The 20,702-nt window shown below is 47.4% G+C and overlaps 1 protein-coding gene across 1 annotated transcript; it reads right to left on the bottom strand.

Moving 5' to 3' along the window:
• Window positions 1-1,482: 1,482 nt before the first annotated feature.
• Taf13 (TATA-box binding protein associated factor 13) lies at window positions 1,483-14,860 on the bottom strand. The gene is made up of 2 exons (XM_037235276.1): window positions 14,633-14,860; window positions 1,483-2,509 (listed from the first exon to the last, which is right to left on the bottom strand). The coding sequence occupies exon 2, from the start codon at window positions 2,504-2,506 to the stop codon at window positions 2,138-2,140; it is 369 nt and encodes a 122-aa protein (XP_037091171.1). The 5' UTR covers window positions 2,507-2,509; window positions 14,633-14,860; the 3' UTR covers window positions 1,483-2,137.
• Window positions 14,861-20,702: the final 5,842 nt, after the last annotated feature.

Genomic DNA, 20,702 nt, shown 5'->3' on the forward strand with positions numbered 1-20,702 from the left:
CTCAAGGCCCTGCAGTGTCAGTACACCGGACTTCAGCCGCCTATCACAACAAACAAATCGGCACAGTCGGGGGAGGGGGGAGGGAGGGTCAGGGATGGGCTCTGTGCACGCCATCGGCTACAGTCTGAAGCACGGCGACGCCACAAGCGGGCAAGGCTATACGCTACCGGGGCAACACAGGGGACAAAACTGACGACTGTCGCTTGAGCAAAACGGGATGTTGGTATTATTCAGGCCGGGACTGACGTGAGTGGTCGACGGCTGGGCGGGCGCCGGCCGCGGCCGGACCGGGCCGACTGACCTGCTGTGTGGCCGGCGGCCGGCTGATGGGCGGGCCGACCGGGCCGGCGCGGCGCGCTCATGGCGCCCGTGCGGCGCGCTGCTCCGCGCCGCTCCCGCTCTGGAACAGGGCGCCGAGTAACGCCTCGGCCGCGATCAATAGGCTCGAGGTGGCGAGAGAGCAGCGCCGGCCGCTGCGGCCCCTCCGCCGGCACTGGCGCCACCCCTGCCAGACGGCCGGCCGGGCGGCGACACGTGGCGCGGCACCGCCACCCCGCCCGTCTGCAGAGAGCGCGGGAGCGCGGCACGCGAGCGGCCCCGCGCCGACGACCGGCCGCGCGAGATGATGCCAGCGGCCGGGCCGGCCGCGCCACGCTCTGCTGGTGCGCCCGGCGCGGCCGGACAGCTGCTCGCGGCCATGTGTCGGTCCGGAGCCGCGCGGCCCGATCGGAGGCCGGACCACCCGGCGCGTGACCAGCCACCGGCTGTGACCAGCGCGCAGCGGTGTCGCCGTCACCGGTCGCAGTTCCATGCCAATCTCACTACAAAGTGTCACTGAAGAACTGCATGCTTGTTAGTTGTTGAACTGATAACCACGCCCACTAAGGGGCCACAAAAGCGCATTCATTGCATTTGGCGGCACGCTTACTGCTGGAGCTCACTTCGGCATTACCAACGATAAATTACTTTGTCAACGCCACGCTTTTGCGTGTGCAAAATGGGTGCTTCGGATGTTTCGCAACTCACGTCCGCGTGATAACCCGACAGTAAGTGGTTCTGACCCTGCCATATGGCGGTGACGGTGACACGTTCCACCAAGTCATGTATACCGGACGCGGGAATCCTTCCGTCAACGTCCCGCCAAGGTCACCACACGAAACTAACCATTTCTCACTGACCTCGCTTCGCGAATGTCCCCCTTCACGATGAGAGGATACGAGCACCTTTTAACGGTTTCAGCCGCAAATGGCGCGGCGTGCATAACCACGGCGTCCAGCTGCACGACGGGCACGATGATCTGTTTCGTAACACCCCACGAAGGCGCCGGGCGGACACGAGAAACCTGTCTCTTAGCTGGTATCACAGTGGTGCACGCCAGCGCAACTGCGACCTCCAACCCGCCATAACACGTCCCATTGATGTTTGTTTCCGTTTTAGTACCGTGCCTTCGATGCACGGCATAGGCCTCTCAAATGCATGTCATCATGACACCTTATAAAAGATCTTTATTCCAAGATGAGGGCGTATGAAATGGAACAACTCACAACGGTGCGGAGAGGATTATTTTCATTTTAGATCACATCACACGTCGCGCATCAATGGTGCACAAGGTTCATTGAAACGATTGCAAACACTTCTCATAGTTATTGGTTAACCGGACACGACAGCCGAGCGTGCCGTACGTACTGGTTCAGTATACATGTGACATTCCTCGCTTTCTACAGTGCTTGTCGCCTAAACTGTCCCACATCTGTCATGCAATTTCAGAAGACCTGCGTAATCAAAAGGTTCATAGTTATAACCAACCAAATTTAAACAACACAAAAGTGGCCAAACATAAAATCAGAGGCTTAGCGCCTGATAAATTGAAGATGCCGGACGATAGCACTGTTTGTACCTGGCGGCGCGGTCCCTGACGTCACGGCTGTGACTTCAACACAACCACAGCCAACACATCGCCGCCCGCTGAGACCCATCCGGCTCCAGGGCACCTCCCGTCAGCCACACGCCCAACTGCAGCGGCGCCACGCTCCGTCTACCCCTCCCCCGCCAGCGGCACGACTATCTGCGGGGGCATGGGTCGTCAACTTGGCTGCCAAGGGAGCCGTGTGACCTCGGCTTCGATCCCAAGGACGCCTCACGTGGCCGCGTACTTGACCTCGTCGAAGGCCTTGCGCGCCTTCTTCAGCTCCTCGTTCATGGAGAGCAGGTCGCGCACGCGTGCATACTTGCGCGGATCCTTGCGCACCAGATACATGATGTCCTCGACCTGGACGCGACCGTTCCGGCCCACCTCCATGGCGCGCTGCGTCATCTGCGCGATGAACTCGATCACCAGGTCCTCGAGCAGGTCGACGCTCTCCGTGTACGGGTTCTGGTCGTCGCCGAAGCCGTACATCATGCAGCGCAGCTCCTTGCTGAAGAAGCGGCGCCGGCCGCTGCCGCCAGCCAGCTGGCTTCCGTCCTCCTCGTCCTCGTACTGCTCCTCCTCGGCCGGCGCCGCCATCGACTGCAGCAACAGGGCGGCGGTCGCCGTCAGGTGCCGCCGCGTTCGCCGGCGCGGCGGCCGGAGCTTCCCAAGACCCGCGTGATGACATTTGACGCTCGAGTCGCGGCACGCGCTGCAGGATCGGGCCGCCGGAAATGCTAGAGGATCTTAAGGAAATGCTCGAAAGTGCAGACGGACTTCCCAGCTTAACTGCGCTGGGTAGTCGAAGAGCATTGGTAAGCTGGTCTGTCTTAACTCAGTATTCAGATCGTACAATTATTTTCTTTCCCCGCATTCTACGAAAATTGAGGGGCATCAGATATTAAGTCCAGGCTGACCGCTATATGATTAGCCCTAGCCGTGAAAAGGGGCCTTCAATGCACCACTAAGCTTTTTTCTAAATACAATTTTGAGCCGTTTCAAGCACGATGCTGAAGTTTTCAGAAGGCCGCCCAGAAAACAACTTTTACATATGCTTCAAAGATTTGACGTTTGTGTGTCATTGGGACTTTATGACACACTCAGCTGCACAGACTAGACGGCACCATCTGCTTCTCACCCTGAGATGAAGGACGGGCACCGCGGGGAATCAAACCTCGTACCTGTGTTCCGAGTTGAAGTTCCTGACCTTGGCCGTTACGGGCCTGCAACTGTTTTTCGAGGTCATGATGGCGATATTTTGCTCAAAAGTGGCAAATAACGGTAGCATCGTTCTGGCCACTTTTGCAAACCCGAGGAACCCCCATTAAGTTCCGTCTAAATTCAACAGCTTCATTGTCACATAACATTCATTTGGATGGCACATGTCTCGGAAGCCTTGCCTTGGAAAGGATTGAAGCCGTTCTACATTTCTGGTCTCATTTTTCCTAAACTAATCCGAATGGTTTGCATGGATGGCCTTGGGTTCGGAGTAACGTGCGGAGCCTTGTTTGTTACGGGTATCCTGAACCCACCAGCCAAGCCGTGCCGTATGGTTCAACAAATATCCCCTCCACCTCTTCGCCAGACAGGAATGCGGAGTATGCCACCCACATCGGACAACACGCCTCGCAACAGACTGGTCGAAGACGAGCTTCTGGCTCAAAAAAAAACACTGTAAGTAGCCTCAGCCCATTCCGTTCTGTTTTGTTGCCGCCACGGTTGGAAGACCACTCTAGCGGGAAGCAGGTCCAACAAACCCGCCGAATCCTGCCAGACGCCAATCGAGGGTGAGACCTTAGCGGCACCCGACGCCCTGAACAAGACGCAGTATTTGGTCTTGGGCTGCGAGAACCTGATAACCGCTGTCCATCATAAGCCACTGATAAAAATCTTCGGTGAGCGGTCCCTGGAGGTCATACCAAACAACCGACTTCGCAGCCTCCAGGAGAAAACCCTGCGCCGCCGCCTCAACATTATCCACATCCACGGTGTCAAACACCGAGGCGCAGACAGCGTCTCCTAGCTTCCGACAGGGGCTCCCGAGAGCTTGACACTGGAGGGCGACGTCGTGGCTATCGGGGACAGCGACACACCTAGGCTGACACCATCCTGCCCACCGTGCGGGATCTGCGCGCAGCTCTGGCCGATGCAGCGTGGTCTCTCAGGAAGCAAGCATCACGGCCTCGGCGGTCTCCTTGGCCCTCCCAATGAACGTCAGGGCGATCACGTATAAATAATTCAGGCGTCGACCTTAAGTGCACCGGACATGAACCAGCTCGTCTCCGCCATCGACTCCGGGATGCCCCAGAAGAAGCTTGGACGCCCACCACCGCCGCGAGACTACCACAAAATCAACAAAGCAGACAGCACAAAAGACCTGATGCAAAATATGTTAAAATTGGATATAATCGCAGTAAGGAAAAACCGCATTGTGTAAGTGCCCGGTAGTCGTGCTCACCAATTGAATCTTCTTCACAGATAAACCGTTCTCCATGCATTCCCCTTTTCAGTTTTGACAAGTAATGCGAATTTGATACGCCAGTAGCTGTTGACTGACTTGGCAAGCGAGTGAACCTAGGACTAAGCAAAGCTCACAGTCTCCCATACATTGCATTGATCGTGGATACTGATTGTGATTTTTGAGGTATGGTTTTTGTGTGAAACAAGAAAGGTTGAATGCATCACACGCTCAAAATAACAGCCAAGTGCTGTGTTGTGAGGTTGGGACGACTTGACCGGTCTTCCTGCTTAAACCTAACCCCTGCTCCCTAACCAAGTCCCCAGGGGAAGCTTGGTGCCATCTTAATCAACCACTAGAGGCTTGTTAATAAAACAGAGGTCAATCCAAGAACAGGAAGCATGTACATGCAGCACATGAAACAGACCCCACATAAAACAGACTCCACATTATGGAAGCACTTGGTGAATAATGGATGATCACATGTCAACATCTAGGGTTCCCATGCTTTGCTGGCATGCAGGAAGTTGGGTACCACTGGAGCAGACGTAGCACTTTGTAGAGCACATCATTTATGGCTTAAACCATGTTCCAGGTTTGTAGAAACTCATGACAACACTAGCAGCATCATTATCTGTCCTAGAACCGTTCTCTTATCAGTACAAATATATACCATGAGATCACTACGTACTGACATGAAGACATAAGTATGATGTTTGGAGAGCTATCGTCCCTAGCTTAAAGGGAATGTTCAACACCTGTATGGGGTTTTCAGCTGCACTCGTCATCATTGAAGATCATTCAGTGCAGTTTCACAGCCCTGCCCTTCTTAAGACCTAAACCCCTGTAACTTCTAAGCTAAACGCCCCGCGCAGGCGGGAACCATCTTTCGGAGAAAAATACTTCCGGGTCACCTTCGCATTCATGACGTTATAATACTGTCATTCAAATCCTGCCGTTCCAAAAGGCGTGCGCCGATCACGGCCAATGAAAATACAATGGTCGATTCCGTCGTTACCGTCGGTCGTTACCGTCTGGCGTTCGTGAGCACGATTTCCAGATACAACGGTCGTCAATTGGCTCCCAATCAATATTGCACACGGTCGATGACGTAATCAAATAATGGCGCATCAAGGAGAATCTTTACTAAACGAAGAAACTGTATTGTCTGGAGCAGTTCTTCAATTGAAGGCATACGAAAGATATAACTAAGCTTTTTTCGTTATGCCTGATACTTGCCTCAATATCTTCCGATGCCAAACATTTCCCTTAATCCCCTTGTTATTCTAGACAGCGCTAGTGCTTAGGTTGAGAGAGGTGATGATCGGTCAATGGCTGGCCTCTGACCTCGTTCCATCCTCGACTAGTAAAACATGTAGCAAATTACCTAGCGTGGAATTGGCCACCGCTCCACCTATACCTTTGAACGAATGATGTTCACCACACCCTGGAAAGATGATGCAAGACTGGGTTAAGTTATGTCTGGTCAGAGCAGGCCAGGTCAGGTCATGCTACATCATGTCATGTCATGTCAAGTCAGGTCAGGTCAGGTCAGACTGGGTCTGGCCATGCCAGTTTGCTCGGGAAAAAGGAGTGCTCCACATTTGTATGGAGCTTCGAACTGAAAAAGCCCTCTTGAAAATCATTCAGTGCAGTTCAGAGCACTGCCCTTGTTATAACCTAAACCCGCCTAGTTTCTGGGCTACACGCCCGCGAAGATCTTCAAACTATTTTGGTTCGACGATTTCAAGGTCACCCAGACATCCATGGCACCACAATAACTTTATTCAAATCCTGCTATTTCATTAGCCATGCAGCGACTTCGGTCAATAAATATATGATTATCCAGTCACTCGTATCTGGCGTTTGTGAGCACGCTTTCCAGACATAATGCCCGTCAATTGGCACACAATCAATGCTGTGCAAGGTATGATGATGCAAACAAACAATAATGTGCTGAGGAGCATAGCTGCTGAACAGAGCAATTGACTTGTCTACAGCTGTAGTTTGCACTCAACAGTATACCAGTTCTTACAAGTCACATTGTTTCATTATATCCAATGCTTACTTCAATATCTTGCAACATGGAACATTCCCTTTAAGCTTAGCTTGGTTGTTCAGTCATTTTGGTATTGGGACCCTTTTCTTCTCCTTTGTTTTTTGCATATTCTTTGAAGTGTTGGCTTGGCTTAGTTACAATAACCATGTTTATCATTCTGGCTTCCCCCACTGAAGTTCCCTTAACTAGCAGCTATTTTCAATGAAATGATAATCAACTACAAGCTAACATTTCAGCTCTTAACTGGCAGCTGTTTTCAATGGAATAATGATCAACTACAAGCTGACATTTCAACTCAGTCTACCTTAATTTGAAAGATGAAATGATCTGACATGGTATTGGCAAATCCAGGAACTATGTATGATCTCACTGAAATGAAGTGCTGCACTTGGTATGGGGGTTTGAGCCAAAATAACTATCTTTAAGATCATTTGGTGCAGTTTACAGCACTGCCCTTATTGAGACCTACACCGCTCAAGTTTCTTAGCTATATGCCTGTAGACATGTATACTTTTTCAGGGAGACTATTTCAAGGTCATCCAGGCATTAATGATCCCAAAATAACATCATTCAAGTTCTACCACTCCATTAGCCACACTGATCAATGGCCCCCAAATGCAATTGTTGAGTCGTTTGTAAGCGTGATTTCTGGCCATAACAACCATCACTTGGTGCTCAATTAGTGCTGCTCATGGTTTAATGATATAATGGAACAACAGTGTATTGAGAAATATATCTACTAAACACAGAAACTGTGTTGTCTGAAGAAGTCCTTTCCACTTACAAGCACACCAAATGCTATAAGTGAGCTTATTGCATCATATTTGATATTTGTATCAGAATTCTCAAATATGGAACATTTCCTAGGAAATGTCCCATACTTAAAGATATTGAACAAAGCATCAGACATGGTGAAATCACTTTACTTAAAGTACTGGCTTACTTTCAGGCTGGTGTTCCACATTTTTAGGGCATTTTAAACTGAACTAGCCATATTGAAGATGTCAGTGCAGTTCACAGCCCTGCCCTAAATCAGACCTAAAGCCTAACTACTTCTTCTAACTAAAGACCTACTTCTGAGCTACATAAGCATATGAATAGCAGTTGTAGCATGCACCTTCATTGACATGTAGCTGAGAAACTAGAGGGTTTTAGGCCTTAAAGGAAGCGTTCCACATTTGTATTAGGTATTGAACTGGAAAAGTCATGTCTAAGACTACATATAGATTATATATGATATTATTATTATATACATACATACATACATACATACATGTATGTATACATGTGTGCATATATATATATATATATATATATACCTATATATATATATATATATATATATATATATATATATATATATATATACATTGGAAATGCAACATTTGGAGAGGAGGGCACTATGGAATATTTTGTATTGATCACTACACTCATTTACCTTTTTTCATTTGTTGGAACTTATTTGGCTTGTACTTTTTCCCTTGATCTTCTTCAAAATACCCATTCAAAATAAGTAAGGATTAAAGGGACAGCATGTTGCAGGTCACATGTAAGAGGCAACAAGTGAACTTATTTCATCATACCTGATGCTTGCCGTAATACCTTCGGATGTGAAAACTCCCAATAAGTGGTATTTGGATCCCATTGGTCAGAGTGCTAGAAGTAAATGGTGCAATGATCATGTATATATATATATATATATATATATATATATATATATATATATATATATATGCAGATATATATATATATATATATATCTGCCATATATATATATATATATATATATATATATATATATATATATATATCTGCCCTGCACATTTACCTGTATGGATATATATATATATATATATATATATATATATATATATATATATATATATATATATATATATGATCATTCCACCATTTACTTCTAGCACTCTGACCAATGGGGTCCAAATACCACTTATTGGGAGTTTTCACATCCGAAGGTATTACAGCAAGCATCAGGTATGATGAAATAAGTTCACTTGTTGCCTCTTACGTGTGACCTGCAACATGCTGTCCCTTTAATCCTTACTTATTTTGAATGGGTATTTTGAAGAAGATCAAGGGAAGAAGTACAAGCCAAATAAGTTCCAACAAATGAAAAAAGGTAAATGAGTGGTGATCAATACAAAATATTCCATAGCGCCCTCCTCTCCAAATGTTGCATGCCATAAGCCACACAAGATATGCACAATGGCAGCAAGCTACAGAACAGCTTGTGACTTTTAACACACTTCTCAATGCATATGAGACACCATCAAGCTGCTGCAAAACATACACTCTGGACCAGTGAGCCTTCAAATTTGGCTCCAAAAACTTGTGCATGCAGGAAACAAAAATGGTCAGATATTATTTCTGAGATGTGCATATGCTGCGCTCATGCCATTAACAGACATTTACCGGTAATTTTTTACTTGGGTACCTGTATGGCCGACGGAGGGAAGAGCTACGCTAGCTGCAGAGTTTCGAGTATTGTCGTGCGGGGCAAAAGCTGTGAGGCATCAGCTAACATTGTGACGTCACTGAAAATGGTTTTGCATCGATCGGGATCGGGGTTCTTTCGGGCCGACTGAAGGCCATAAGGCTTTTGCTTGTGATATGATGTCACTGGTATTCGGCTGGGTATGTGACGTCACTGGTCGTGAGTGTGTAAGGCTCTTTTGGGTCCACTGAATGCCGTAATGCGTCAGCTGGCCATGTGTCGTCACTGGTATTCGATTGAACACCAGGCGCGGCCGGCCTCGTTCCATCCTTACTTTTCGTACCTGTCTGCTGCAAGCATTTGCGTGCCGCATAAAGGTTTGACCGAATTACCCCAAGGTGTGACGTCCCTAATCATCACTTCATACGAGTGCACTTAGGCCTCACGACCACGGTGTGTCGTGGTCTGCGAAGTATCACCGGATAGCGTGACGTCACTGGTATTCGAATAAAAACTGGGCGCAAGAGGCCGTGCTTCATTTTTACCTTTGTACTTGTCTACTGCAAGCATTGGCGTGCTGGATGAAAGCTGCCGAACCACCTGAGTGTGTGACATCACTGGCCATGAGTTCCAACGGTGCTTTCGGCCAACTGAAGACCACAAGGTGTCAGCTAACGACGTCACTGCTATACGACTGTAAGACGTCAATGGCCGTGGGTTTCCACGGGCCCTATAGGACCGACGAAATGCCGTTAGGCATCAGCTGGCGATATGACGTCACTGGTATTTGGCTGAACATCAGGCAACAGGTCATGCTCCATTTATACCTTTCGTGCATGTCTGCTGCAAGTATTGGCGGATTTTTTGTGCGGCCAACTGAAGACCATAAAGCATCAGCTAAAGATGTGACGTCGCTGGCACTCGACTGTGCGTGTCGCTGGTCATGAGGTTTTACGGCCTCTTTTGGGCCGACGAAAGGTCATACGGCAATGACTGAAGATGTGACGTCACTGGTATTCGAATGAACTTCGGGCGCGACAGACCATGTTCCACCTTTATCTTTGGTACCTGTCCATTGCAAGCATTGCCGTGGAAGGCTCTGCCAAATTACCTGAGTGTGTACGTCACTGACCATTAATTTGCACACTCTTTTGAGCCTACTGTAGGCCACAAGGCATCAGCTGACGATATGATGTCACTGGGTTTCGACTAGACATCATGCGCAACAGGCCATGCTACATCTAAGCCATGTTTCGTCTGTACCTTTCGCACATATCTACTGGAAGTATTCGCGCGACACAGGGGCTCTGCCGAATTACCTGAGCGTGTGGTGTAACTAGTTAGGAGTTAACGCGGGTTTACTCTGGCTGATTGAAGGACATCAAGCATCAGCTGACGATATGACGTCACTGTATTCGACTAAACTTCAGGCGCGACAGGCCATGTTCCATCTTTACCTTTCGTACCTGTCTCTTGGAAGTATGGGCGTGCTGAATGAAGGCTCTGTCGAGTCTCCTGAGTAAGTAACGTCACTGGTCAAGGGCTTTTTACGGGACCTTTTGCACCCTCAAACGGTATAATGCATCAGCTGATGATATGACGTCACTGGTGTCCGACTTAACATCAGGCGCGACAGGCCATGTTCTATCTTTACCTTTCGTACCCGTCTATTACAAGTATTGACGTGCTGAATGAAGGCTCTGTCGAGTCTCCTGGGTGTGTAACGTTACTGGTCATGAGTTTTTTCTGGCTCCTTGGAACCCTCTATAGGGAAAAATGCATCAGTTGACGACATGATGTCAATGGTGTTCGACTTAACATGAGGCGTAACAGGTCATGTTCCATCTTTGCCTTTCGTACCTGTAAAGTATTGGTGCGTTAAATGATGGCTCTGCCGAGTCACCTGAGTGTGCGACGTCACTGGTCATGAATTTTTACCAACTATTTTTGGCTGAGCGAAAGCCATGAGGCATCAGCTAGCGAAATGACGTCACTGGTAATCCACTGAGTGTGTGACGTCACTGGTCATGAGATTTTACGGGCCTTTTTTGGCCGAGTTCAGGTCATTAGGCATCAGATAACGTTATGGCGTCACTTGTATTCGAATTAACATCAGTTGCAATAAGCCATGTTTCATCTTTACCTTTCGCACCTGCCTACTGCAAGTATTCGTGCGCTACAAAAAGGCTCTGTCGATTCGCCTGAGCGCGTGGTGTAACTGGCCATGAGTTTGTGCAGGTTTATTCGGGCTGACTGACGGACATCAAGCATCAGCTGACGATATGACGTCACTGGTAATCGACTAAACTCCAGACGAATCATCTGAGTGGGTGACGTCGCTGGTCATGAGTTCATACGGATTCACTTGGGCCGCCCAAGGCCACAAAGCAACACCTCCCGTGAAGCATCACAGGATGATATGTCGTCACGGTTATTCGACTTAACATCAGGTCCAACATGCCACGTACTTTCTTTACCTTTTGTACTTGTTTATTAAAGGTATTGACGTGCTGAATGAAGGCTCCGTCGAATCTCCTGAGTGTGTGACGTCACTGGTCACGAGTTTTTTACGGGCTCCTTTGAACCCATTTTAGGTTATAATGCATCAGCTGACGACATGACGTTACTGGTGCTCGACTAAACATCAGGCGCAACAGGTCATGCTCCATATTTGCCTTTCGTACCTGGCTGCTGCAAATATTCGCGTGCTATATGAAGGCTCCGCCGAATCACCTGAGTATGTGACGTCACTGATCATCAGTTGGTAGGAGGTCACCTGGCCACCTACGGCTACGGAGTTCCGCAGCAGAGGTGGGAGATGCACCATAGTTAAGCACACTAATTTTATTGTGCGCACCATTAAGTAACAACTTCAAACGCAACGGGCTGTTTTAACGACTAGAATTTTGAACAAACGTAAACACAAAACAAAGGTGATCCCAGCCCACAAACCGACGTATATGCAAAGCTATTCCGCCCGACATCACAGGATGCGCCCCTGAGCAGCTACGGTCAGGAATGCCCTGATGGCTAAATAATAATCAAAGGCGCCGCCTAGCGGCCATAAGTCTGGGCCACAGCCCCAATATGAGTGACGTCATATGGTCAGGTGATGCTTGATGTCCTTCAGTCAGCCCGAGTAAGCCCGCGTAAACTCATGACCAGTTACACCACATGCTCAGGTGATTCGGCAGAGCCTTTATGTAGCGCGCGAACACTTGCAGTATAGAGGTGCGAAAGGCAAAGATGGAACATGACCTGTTGCGCCTGAGATTAAGTCAAATACCAGTGATGTCATATCGTCAACTGATGTCTTGTACCCTATAGCTACAAAAAAGCAGCCCGTAAAGAACTCATGACCAGTGACATTACACACTCAGGAGATTTCACAGAGCTTTCCTTAAGCATGTCAATGCTTACAATAGACAGGTACGAAAGGTAAAGACGAACATGGCCTGTCGCGCCTGGTGTTAAGTTGAATACCAGTGACGTCGCATCGCCAGATGATGCTTGATGTCCTTCAGTCAGCCCGAGTAAACCCGCGTAAACTCATAACCAGTCACACCACACGCTCAGGTGATTGGGCAGAGCCTTTATGTGGCGCGCGAATACTTGCAGTAGATAGGTGCGGAAGGTAAAGATGAAACATGACATATTGTATCTGATGCTTAATTGAATACCAGTGACGTCATATCGTTACCTGATGCCTAATGGCCTTAAGTCGGCCCAAAAAGGCGCGGGAAAACTCATGACCAATGGCGTCACACACTTAGTGGATTACCAGTGACGACATATCGTTAGATGATGCCTAATGGCTTTCCCGGCCAACAATAGCCTGTAAAAACTCATGATGACGCACTCAGGTGATTCGGCAGAGCCATCATTAGGCTCGCCAATACTTTAACAGGTGCGAAAGGCAAAGATGGAACATGACATGTTGTGCCTGATGCTAAGTCGAACACCAGTGACATCATATCGTCAACTGAAGCATTATACCATATAGGGGGTTGAAAAGAGCCCGTAAGAACTCTTAACCAATGACGTGATATAACACGCGAATGCTTGCAGTAGACAGGTACGAAAGGTAAAGATGGAACATGGCCTGTTGCGCCTGATGTTGAGTCGAATACCAGTGACGTCATATCATCCCGCGATGCTTTACAGGATATGATGCTTTGTTGCATTGGGCTGCCCAAGTGAACCTGTATAAACTCATGACCAGTGACGTCACGCACTCAGATGGTTCAGCATCACCTTGATATAGCACGCGAATGCTTGCAGTAAACAGGTACGAAAGGCAAAGATAGAGCATGGCCTGTTGCGCATGACACCTAGACGAAAACCGGTGACGTCATATGGTCAGCTGATGTGGTATGGCTTACAGTGGGTTCAAAACAGTCTATACAAATTGATGGTTAGTGACGTTACACACTCAGGTAATTCGGCAGACCCTTCCTTCAGCATTCAAATACTTGCAATGGACAGGTACCAAAGGTAAAGATGGAGCATGGCCATGGCCGCCTGAATTGTATTCGGATACCAGTGACGGCACATCTTCAGTTAATGTAGTATGACCTTTCGTCGGCCCAAAAGAGGCCGTAAAATCTGATCACAAGTGACATCACACGCAGTCGAATGCCAGTGACGTCACACCATTAGGCTATGCTTTACGGCCCTCAGTTGGCCCCCAAAGATCCATAAAAATGCATGACCAGTGACGTCACACACTCACGTGATTTGGTAGCTTTTATTCATCACGCCAGTGCTTGCAGTAGACAGGTACGAAGCTAAAAATGAACCTTGACCTGTTGCGACCAATATTTAGTCGAATATCACTGACGTCACGATACCCAGTGATATTTCACGGAACATGATACACCGCGGCCGTGGGGCCTAAGTGCACTCGTATCAAGTGGTGATTGGTGACGTCACACATTCAGGTGATTCGGTCAAGCTTTTATTCGGCACGCAAATGCTTGCAGCAGACAGGTACGAAAGGTAAAGATGGAATGAGGCCCGTTGCGCCTGATGTTTCATTGAATACCAGCGGCGACATATCGTCAGGTGATGCTTTACGGCATTCATTGCACCCAAAAGAGCCCTAAAGCCTCACAACAGTGACGTCACATATCCAGTCGAATACCAGTGACATCATATCGCTAGCAAAAGCCTTGTAGCCTTCAGTCGGCCCAAAAGAACCCAGATCGATGCAAACCCATTTTCAGTGACGTCACTACGTCGGCTGATGCCTAACAGCATTTCTCCATCATGGCAGTACAGGAACCCTGCAGCCAGCGTAGCTCTCCCCACCGTCGGCAATACAGGTACCCAAGTAAAAAAAAGCCCATTTACCTGTATGGATAGTCAATATAATCTGTATGTGATAGCAAAGTTCCAGGACCAGACATTAACATCTATCACAAGTATTCTATCACAAATATTACAACCCCATTCCTGTCTTTTCATAACCTTCTACAGGTGATCAGTGTATGCAGCTCTTCTGCCCTGTACATTTCAATAATTTTTGTGACACCTGGGCTCAAGTTGCAATTTCTGCAAGCACCCCTAACTGAGGCACATGGCTGAGCAGCAATACTTGCTGCCATGACCAGCCTGCAAGCTTTAAACATAGTACCTAGCACCCAATGCTGTGCTTGATCAAGTGCGCTGCCTGCTCCAAATACTTGGAGTTAAATGCACGAATCGTGAGATCTACAATTAGGATACACCTCTCACAAGTCAGATATGCACCTTTCGCTGATGGTGTATGTCCTAAGCCCTTCTTCCTCCTCCTCAGCTGGCTTTTTAATGCTAAGTAGCTTCAAAGATGGCTTCAAGAACGCTCCAAAACACAATGTAGAGGGTCTCAATCGCACATTATTGACCATTCAATCCACACACGAACTCAGCACAGCACGCGAATCCGCACGCCGACGGGACTTTCAGTAACGGTCAGGACTTCAGCCCCAGTTAGATAGCCTTGTTCAGCCCCCAGCTGCCTGTCCCAATTGTCTTTTCCACGCCATTATCCCTATATATTTATATAGCCCGTGTGCGTCTGCACGAAGTTCACACAAGCATATCCTATTTGCAGTCTGTCCTCCACCATACGACAGTGGTATCAATGGCAACATGGTCAATTAAATCATCTCCATTTTTATTAATTATTGCCTTTTATCAATACATTGATAGGGTCGAGAACCTGTACCACCCATGTCAATGCCCCGAACGACGAGCCGTTTTCTGAAACGGCTCGTCCGATCGCTTTGGAACCTTCACCAATCGATCCCGTGCAATGAGATGAGTCATGGGAAGACATTATCGAGACCTGACCTGCGTTCAAACACCTCGAAAACGCGAAGGAAAAATCTTACATGCAAAGCAGACAACTCAGATCTCAGAGCTTACCGGGCCGATCACCGTGATACCTTCACCCATTAGATGCCCCATGCCTGATTCCCCATTGCAGCTCCAAATTTGGTGACCCTTGGTCAGGTCAGTGATCGGTCCAGTAGGTTCTGAACTAACTTGTCTGCGGGCAGTTATTTTGAACCTTTTGAAATTTGACCACTTAGGGTCACCAAATTTGAACCTGCAATAGGTTATCAGGTATGGGCATCTACTGATGACGGTTTGGCAGTGATCGGTCCAGTAGGGTTTAGCTATAAGTTGTCTGCAAGCAATAATTTTGGACTCTGTGAAATTTGACGACTTTTGACCTGACCTAGGGTCACCAAACTTGGACATGTAGGAGGTTATCAGGTGTGGGCGTCCAACGGTGAAGGTTTAACAGTGATCGGTCCAGTAGGCTCCGAGATCTGAGCTGTCTGCATTTGCATGTAAAGTTTTCTCTTCGTGTTTTCGAGGTGTTTGACCCCAGGTCAGGTCTCAATATTGCCTCCTCATGACTCCCTCATCGCGTAAAGTTGATTGAGGAGGGTTTCAAGGCGATCGGACACACCGTTTCCGAAAACTTGCGTGTCTGCGTCATATGCCAGTTGTTTAGACCCTTCCGGCAGAATATGACTTGACTGCACCAACACTCCAGAAGCTTAATTTAGTAGCCTTGTTTAGGACGGCCTCTTGCGGGTCGGTCACTCGCTTGTGGTTCTCGTGGTGGCCGCAAGGGGCACCACTGAACATCGTGTGACGACGCCGGCACTCATTGAAACAGCAATCGGGAGTGGGAATCGCTCTTGGGAAGTAGATGGGGAAGGGGTGGCGGTGTCCAGGATCCAGGTGCTCAGGCCATAGGGGTCCAGTTCACCACAAAAGGGTCCGCCCTCTTTTTTCCTAACTTTAGGACACCTTGGTCCTAGGAACTTTATTTTCAGCGGCCCAATGATCTTGATTTTCGTAAGAAATGGAGCATTTTGTGAAAAACTGGCGCACAGATCCAGAGGCATTGCAAGCCTGTTAAACTTTGCGACCAGGCAAAGGTGCACGGCATTTTATCCAAGACGGCATTAAACGTTCATTTCCATTGGAACTATTACCTGATGTGTTTGCACAAATTTGTCACGACCGAATAGGCGTCGGTCCAACCCGACTCTATCGCTGTTTTCATGTAGGAGCTCAACTCGTCTTTCAGCGCTCATTTTGGCGAACCGAACCATGGAGCGATGCGCCATTCAGCATTTTTTGTTGTACTGCAGTGTTAAACGCCTGTTACATAATCGGCTCACACATGTTGCCATTTCTTCCCGAAATCTTGCCTACCTTTCACCTGCATAACCACGCCTGGAATGGCCGGGATCCATTTCCGTTTTGGTGCGACTCTTAATGCTTGCTCGGGCTGGGGTCGCTTTGATCTCCGCCAAAGGTTTTTCCGGCGCAGTTTTGGAACGGCGAAATTTTGCATAGATGTGGACAATTGAGTAGCGGATCCCTTGTCATCAAAGATTGGATATCATTTGTAAGGTAAGGTCGTTGACCTACGGCAGGTCGCTTCAGGCCATGGATTTAGCGAGGGCAAGTTCTAGGAAGTCGTTCAATCCGATGCAGCAACGGAGTGTTAGATGAAGCCCTTCATCTCTGAGATAGTTTCTTCGGCGGCACAACAACTGAATGAGCAAATTCCATCGACCTATGGTCAGTTAAGGTCACAAAGGTCTGAGCATACCTGTTTTATTATTTTAGAGTTTGCTGCATGAGGTAGATTCTGGTGCTCATTTTCAATTTATTCATGACAGGTAGGTCATCATACATCTTCCACGGACTTCTCAAACGTCAGAATAGGTCACTCACCTAGAATGTCCCAAGTAACATTTTGTTCTAAGGACACACCACCTAGCGTAACGATTGACGCTTATTCGGCTAAAAAATCAAAGCAGTCTCGCATTATTTTGGTCAGCATGACCTTCGAAATCAAACAATGTTAATGATCTTAAATGAGTACCAGTGACCTTCAGCATAGAACAGGTATCTAGGCTCACGGAGGTTGCATGAAATGGTCTAGGTGCACTTAAGGCGCCACTCTTGAGTTTGAACTTGGTTGACCTTATTTGACCCGAAGGTCATGACCTAGGAACCTCAAATTTCGACACAAGCTCTTAGATCTTGGGGGGTGGGGGTGGGTGGGGGTGATGAAATTGCTCCCCACTCACCCGAGCGAAGAATATCCAACCGGCCACTCGGGCGCGTGTTAACGCAGCCAAAACAAACCGAGCACCCTTTGCACCCTCTTTTGTACCTCCCTGAGTGCCAAACTTTACAGAATGAAATCGAATCGATTACGGGTATCTTGAAAGGTGCTCCAAATTTGTGCGGAATTTTGAGCTAAAATAAACATCTTGAAGGCCTTTCGATGCAGCTCACGGTCGTGCTCTTTTTAATGCCTAAAACCCTCTGGTTACGGAGCTTAACACGTGCCCGGAGGCCGGCTGGATACCCTTCGCTCGGTTGGGGTGGGTGGATCAATTTGTCCCCTGAGATCTTAAGCAATAAGAAAGCTAAAGACACGAAATTCGAAAGGCATGTTGACCTGTACGTGAACTCACTTAGATCAAAGTTTGAGGTACCAGACCTGCGGGTGAAATAAGGTCAAATAAGGCCAAATTGCACGTTGGTTTCCAAAGTGCCCCCGAGCCTAGATAACTGTTTTTAAGCAAAAAATCACATTCTCATTTAAGGTCGGTGACCTTTTTTGATCTTTTGAAGGTTATGGTGACCAAAATCATTGCAAGACTGCTCTGAGTTTTTCGTTTAAATAAGCGACCAAGATTACAATAGGCAGCAGGTTCCTAAAAACGAAATGTTGACCCGGGTCATTTAAGGTCATTGACCTATTCCGACCTCTAAAAAGTCCATGGGAGATGTGGAATGCGGTTCCTGCTGTCATTAATTCGAAATGAGCACCAGAGGCTATTCCATACAGCAAACCCTAGAGTAATAAAACAGGTTGATTTTGACCTTTGTGTGACCTTCATACCTAACCTTAGGTCAATTTAATTGGCTCATTTAATTGTTGTGTTGCCCAAAAAAGCATATCAGAGATGTATGGCTTCGTCCAACACTCCGTTGTTGCATCAGATTGAACGATTCCCAAGAAATTGACTTCCCTGAAACCATGGTCTGACTTTGTCCTGCCATAGGTCAGCGACCTTGCAAGATGCATCTAGATCGGAAACCAAATGACCCGCTTTCCAACTGTCTACAGCCATGCAAAATTTGGCGCGGCTACGCCGCGCTGTTTGAAAACCATTCTGGAAAAACCTTTGGTGGGTCAATTTGACCCCCAACCGAAAGCGTGTTAAAGGCCGCAAAGATGTGAGAGAGTAATTATGCGAAAGTGTTTGAACGTCACCTTGGAATACATCAAGTCAAAATAACATCTTTCAAATCCTGTCATTACATTGTCCAGCGCCGATCAAGACCAAGCAATATATAATCAAGTCGCTCATATATGGCGTTCGTGAGCACGACTTCCAAACAGGACGTCCCCAAGTGGCTCTTAGTCAATCCTGTGCAAAGTACGATGGCGCAATAAAAGAGTGACATATTGAGGAAGATGGTTACTAAATAGAGGGTTAGGTTGCCTGAAGAAGTCTTTTCCACTTAGAAATGTATCAACAGTAAAAGGTGAACTGTTTTCATCATATCTGATGTTGATTCAATGTCTTCAAATGTAGAACATCCCATTTACCCTTTCATTAACACACGCTCGGGGGTCAGCTTGCTCCCTAAGGTTTTTTCCAGAACTATTTCCGGACGGTGCGGTACAGCCACACCGTCCGGATAAACTTTGCATAACTGTAGGCAATTGAATGGCATGCTTTTGATATAAAAATGAGAGGTATCTTGGAAAAGGAAGCAGCTACCTTTCACCCGAGATTTTGGTATATGGGGTAGTCTCTGGTGCTTGTTTCGAAGTTATCTGCATCAGGGATCGCAACAGAACTTCCCATTGACTTCATTAAGGTCGGAACGGGTCACTGACCTAAGATGAGCCAGTTCAACATTTTGATTATAGGAAGATACCGCGTAGCGTAATCCTTGGCGCTGACTGAAATGCAAAAAGCAAGGCATTCTCGTAGAAATTTGGTCACCATGGTCTTCAAAATGTTTAAAAGAATACCACCATGACCTTCAGAAGGTCATGTAAGGCCACTGGCCTTTAAGCGAACGTTTCACATTAGAAGATATTGAAGCAACCACCAAACATGACGAAACACGCTCATTTAGTACTGTTGGTATGCTTTCAAGTGGAAAAGACTGCTCTAGACACCGCCATTTCTTTATTTAGTAACTATGTTGTTCAATACATTATTGTTTGATAACTTCATTGTGCCTTGCACAACACTGATTGAGGGCCAATTGACGACCGTTATATCTGGAAATCGTGCTCACGAACGCCAGATATGTACGACTCGTCCGCTACTCATTTCTTGGAGTTGATTGCTGCATGACATATGAAATGGCAGGATTTGAATGACGTTATCATAATATCATTAATGCCAGGGTGACGTTAAAACGCTCTCCCTGGAATAGTCACCCATTTTCGCCGGTGTGTAGTTAAAAAGGTAGAAGGTTTTGGGTTTTAAGAATGGCAAGGCTCTAAAATGCACCGAATGCTCTTCAAAAGATTTATTCCATTAAAAAAACCCACGCATATGTGGCACACTCCATTTAAATAAGCACCAGTGACCTTTGCTTAGAACTTGTATGTAGATTCAAGGCTGTTACATGAGGAGATATGAGGGCACTTTGAAACCAATAGGGAGTTCGACTTTGTTTTACCCTATCCAACCGCATGGTCATGATCTGTGAACCTCAAATTTTGACACAGGTGGGGTTAGATATAACCCAGCCCACTCTCTGAACTTGGTACATCCAGTTCTCTTACTTTCTAGGATCTCATGGGGTCAAATTGACCCTGCACCCGAGCGCAGGGTATTCAACCAGCCACCCAGGTGGGTGTAAAAGGTCGCAGCCTACGCCAATTTACAAAGCTCGACTTCATTGTTGATATTCAAAGCTATTATCTCTCATGCCATGTGAAACAGTCGTGTAACTCAGGTTGGCGAGCTCTGCCGTCAGAGCTTCCTCTGGGACCGGCCAGTGTTTCCGCATCGACGGCGATCTTTCTCTTGACGCGCCAATCCCTCGCCGCGACGAAGGTATTAATGCATTTCTGTTTTGATCAATGTGAATGATCAGGAACCTACTCCTGGCATTGATTTCTGCACTACGTTGAATCTCATCGCTGATGTCGCACCGTCTCATCGCGGCGTACAGACGCTCACCGATCCGATTGACTTCACTGTCATGCATTTAAGGCAAGCACTGAATTCCCACAAATGCACGATTCCCACGCGGCACC

This window comes from Pollicipes pollicipes, unplaced genomic scaffold (genome assembly GCF_011947565.3).
Source record: "Pollicipes pollicipes isolate AB1234 unplaced genomic scaffold, Ppol_2.1 Scaffold_7261;HRSCAF=8764_pilon_pilon_pilon, whole genome shotgun sequence".
NCBI classification, from domain to species: domain Eukaryota; kingdom Metazoa; phylum Arthropoda; class Thecostraca; order Pollicipedomorpha; family Pollicipedidae; genus Pollicipes; species Pollicipes pollicipes.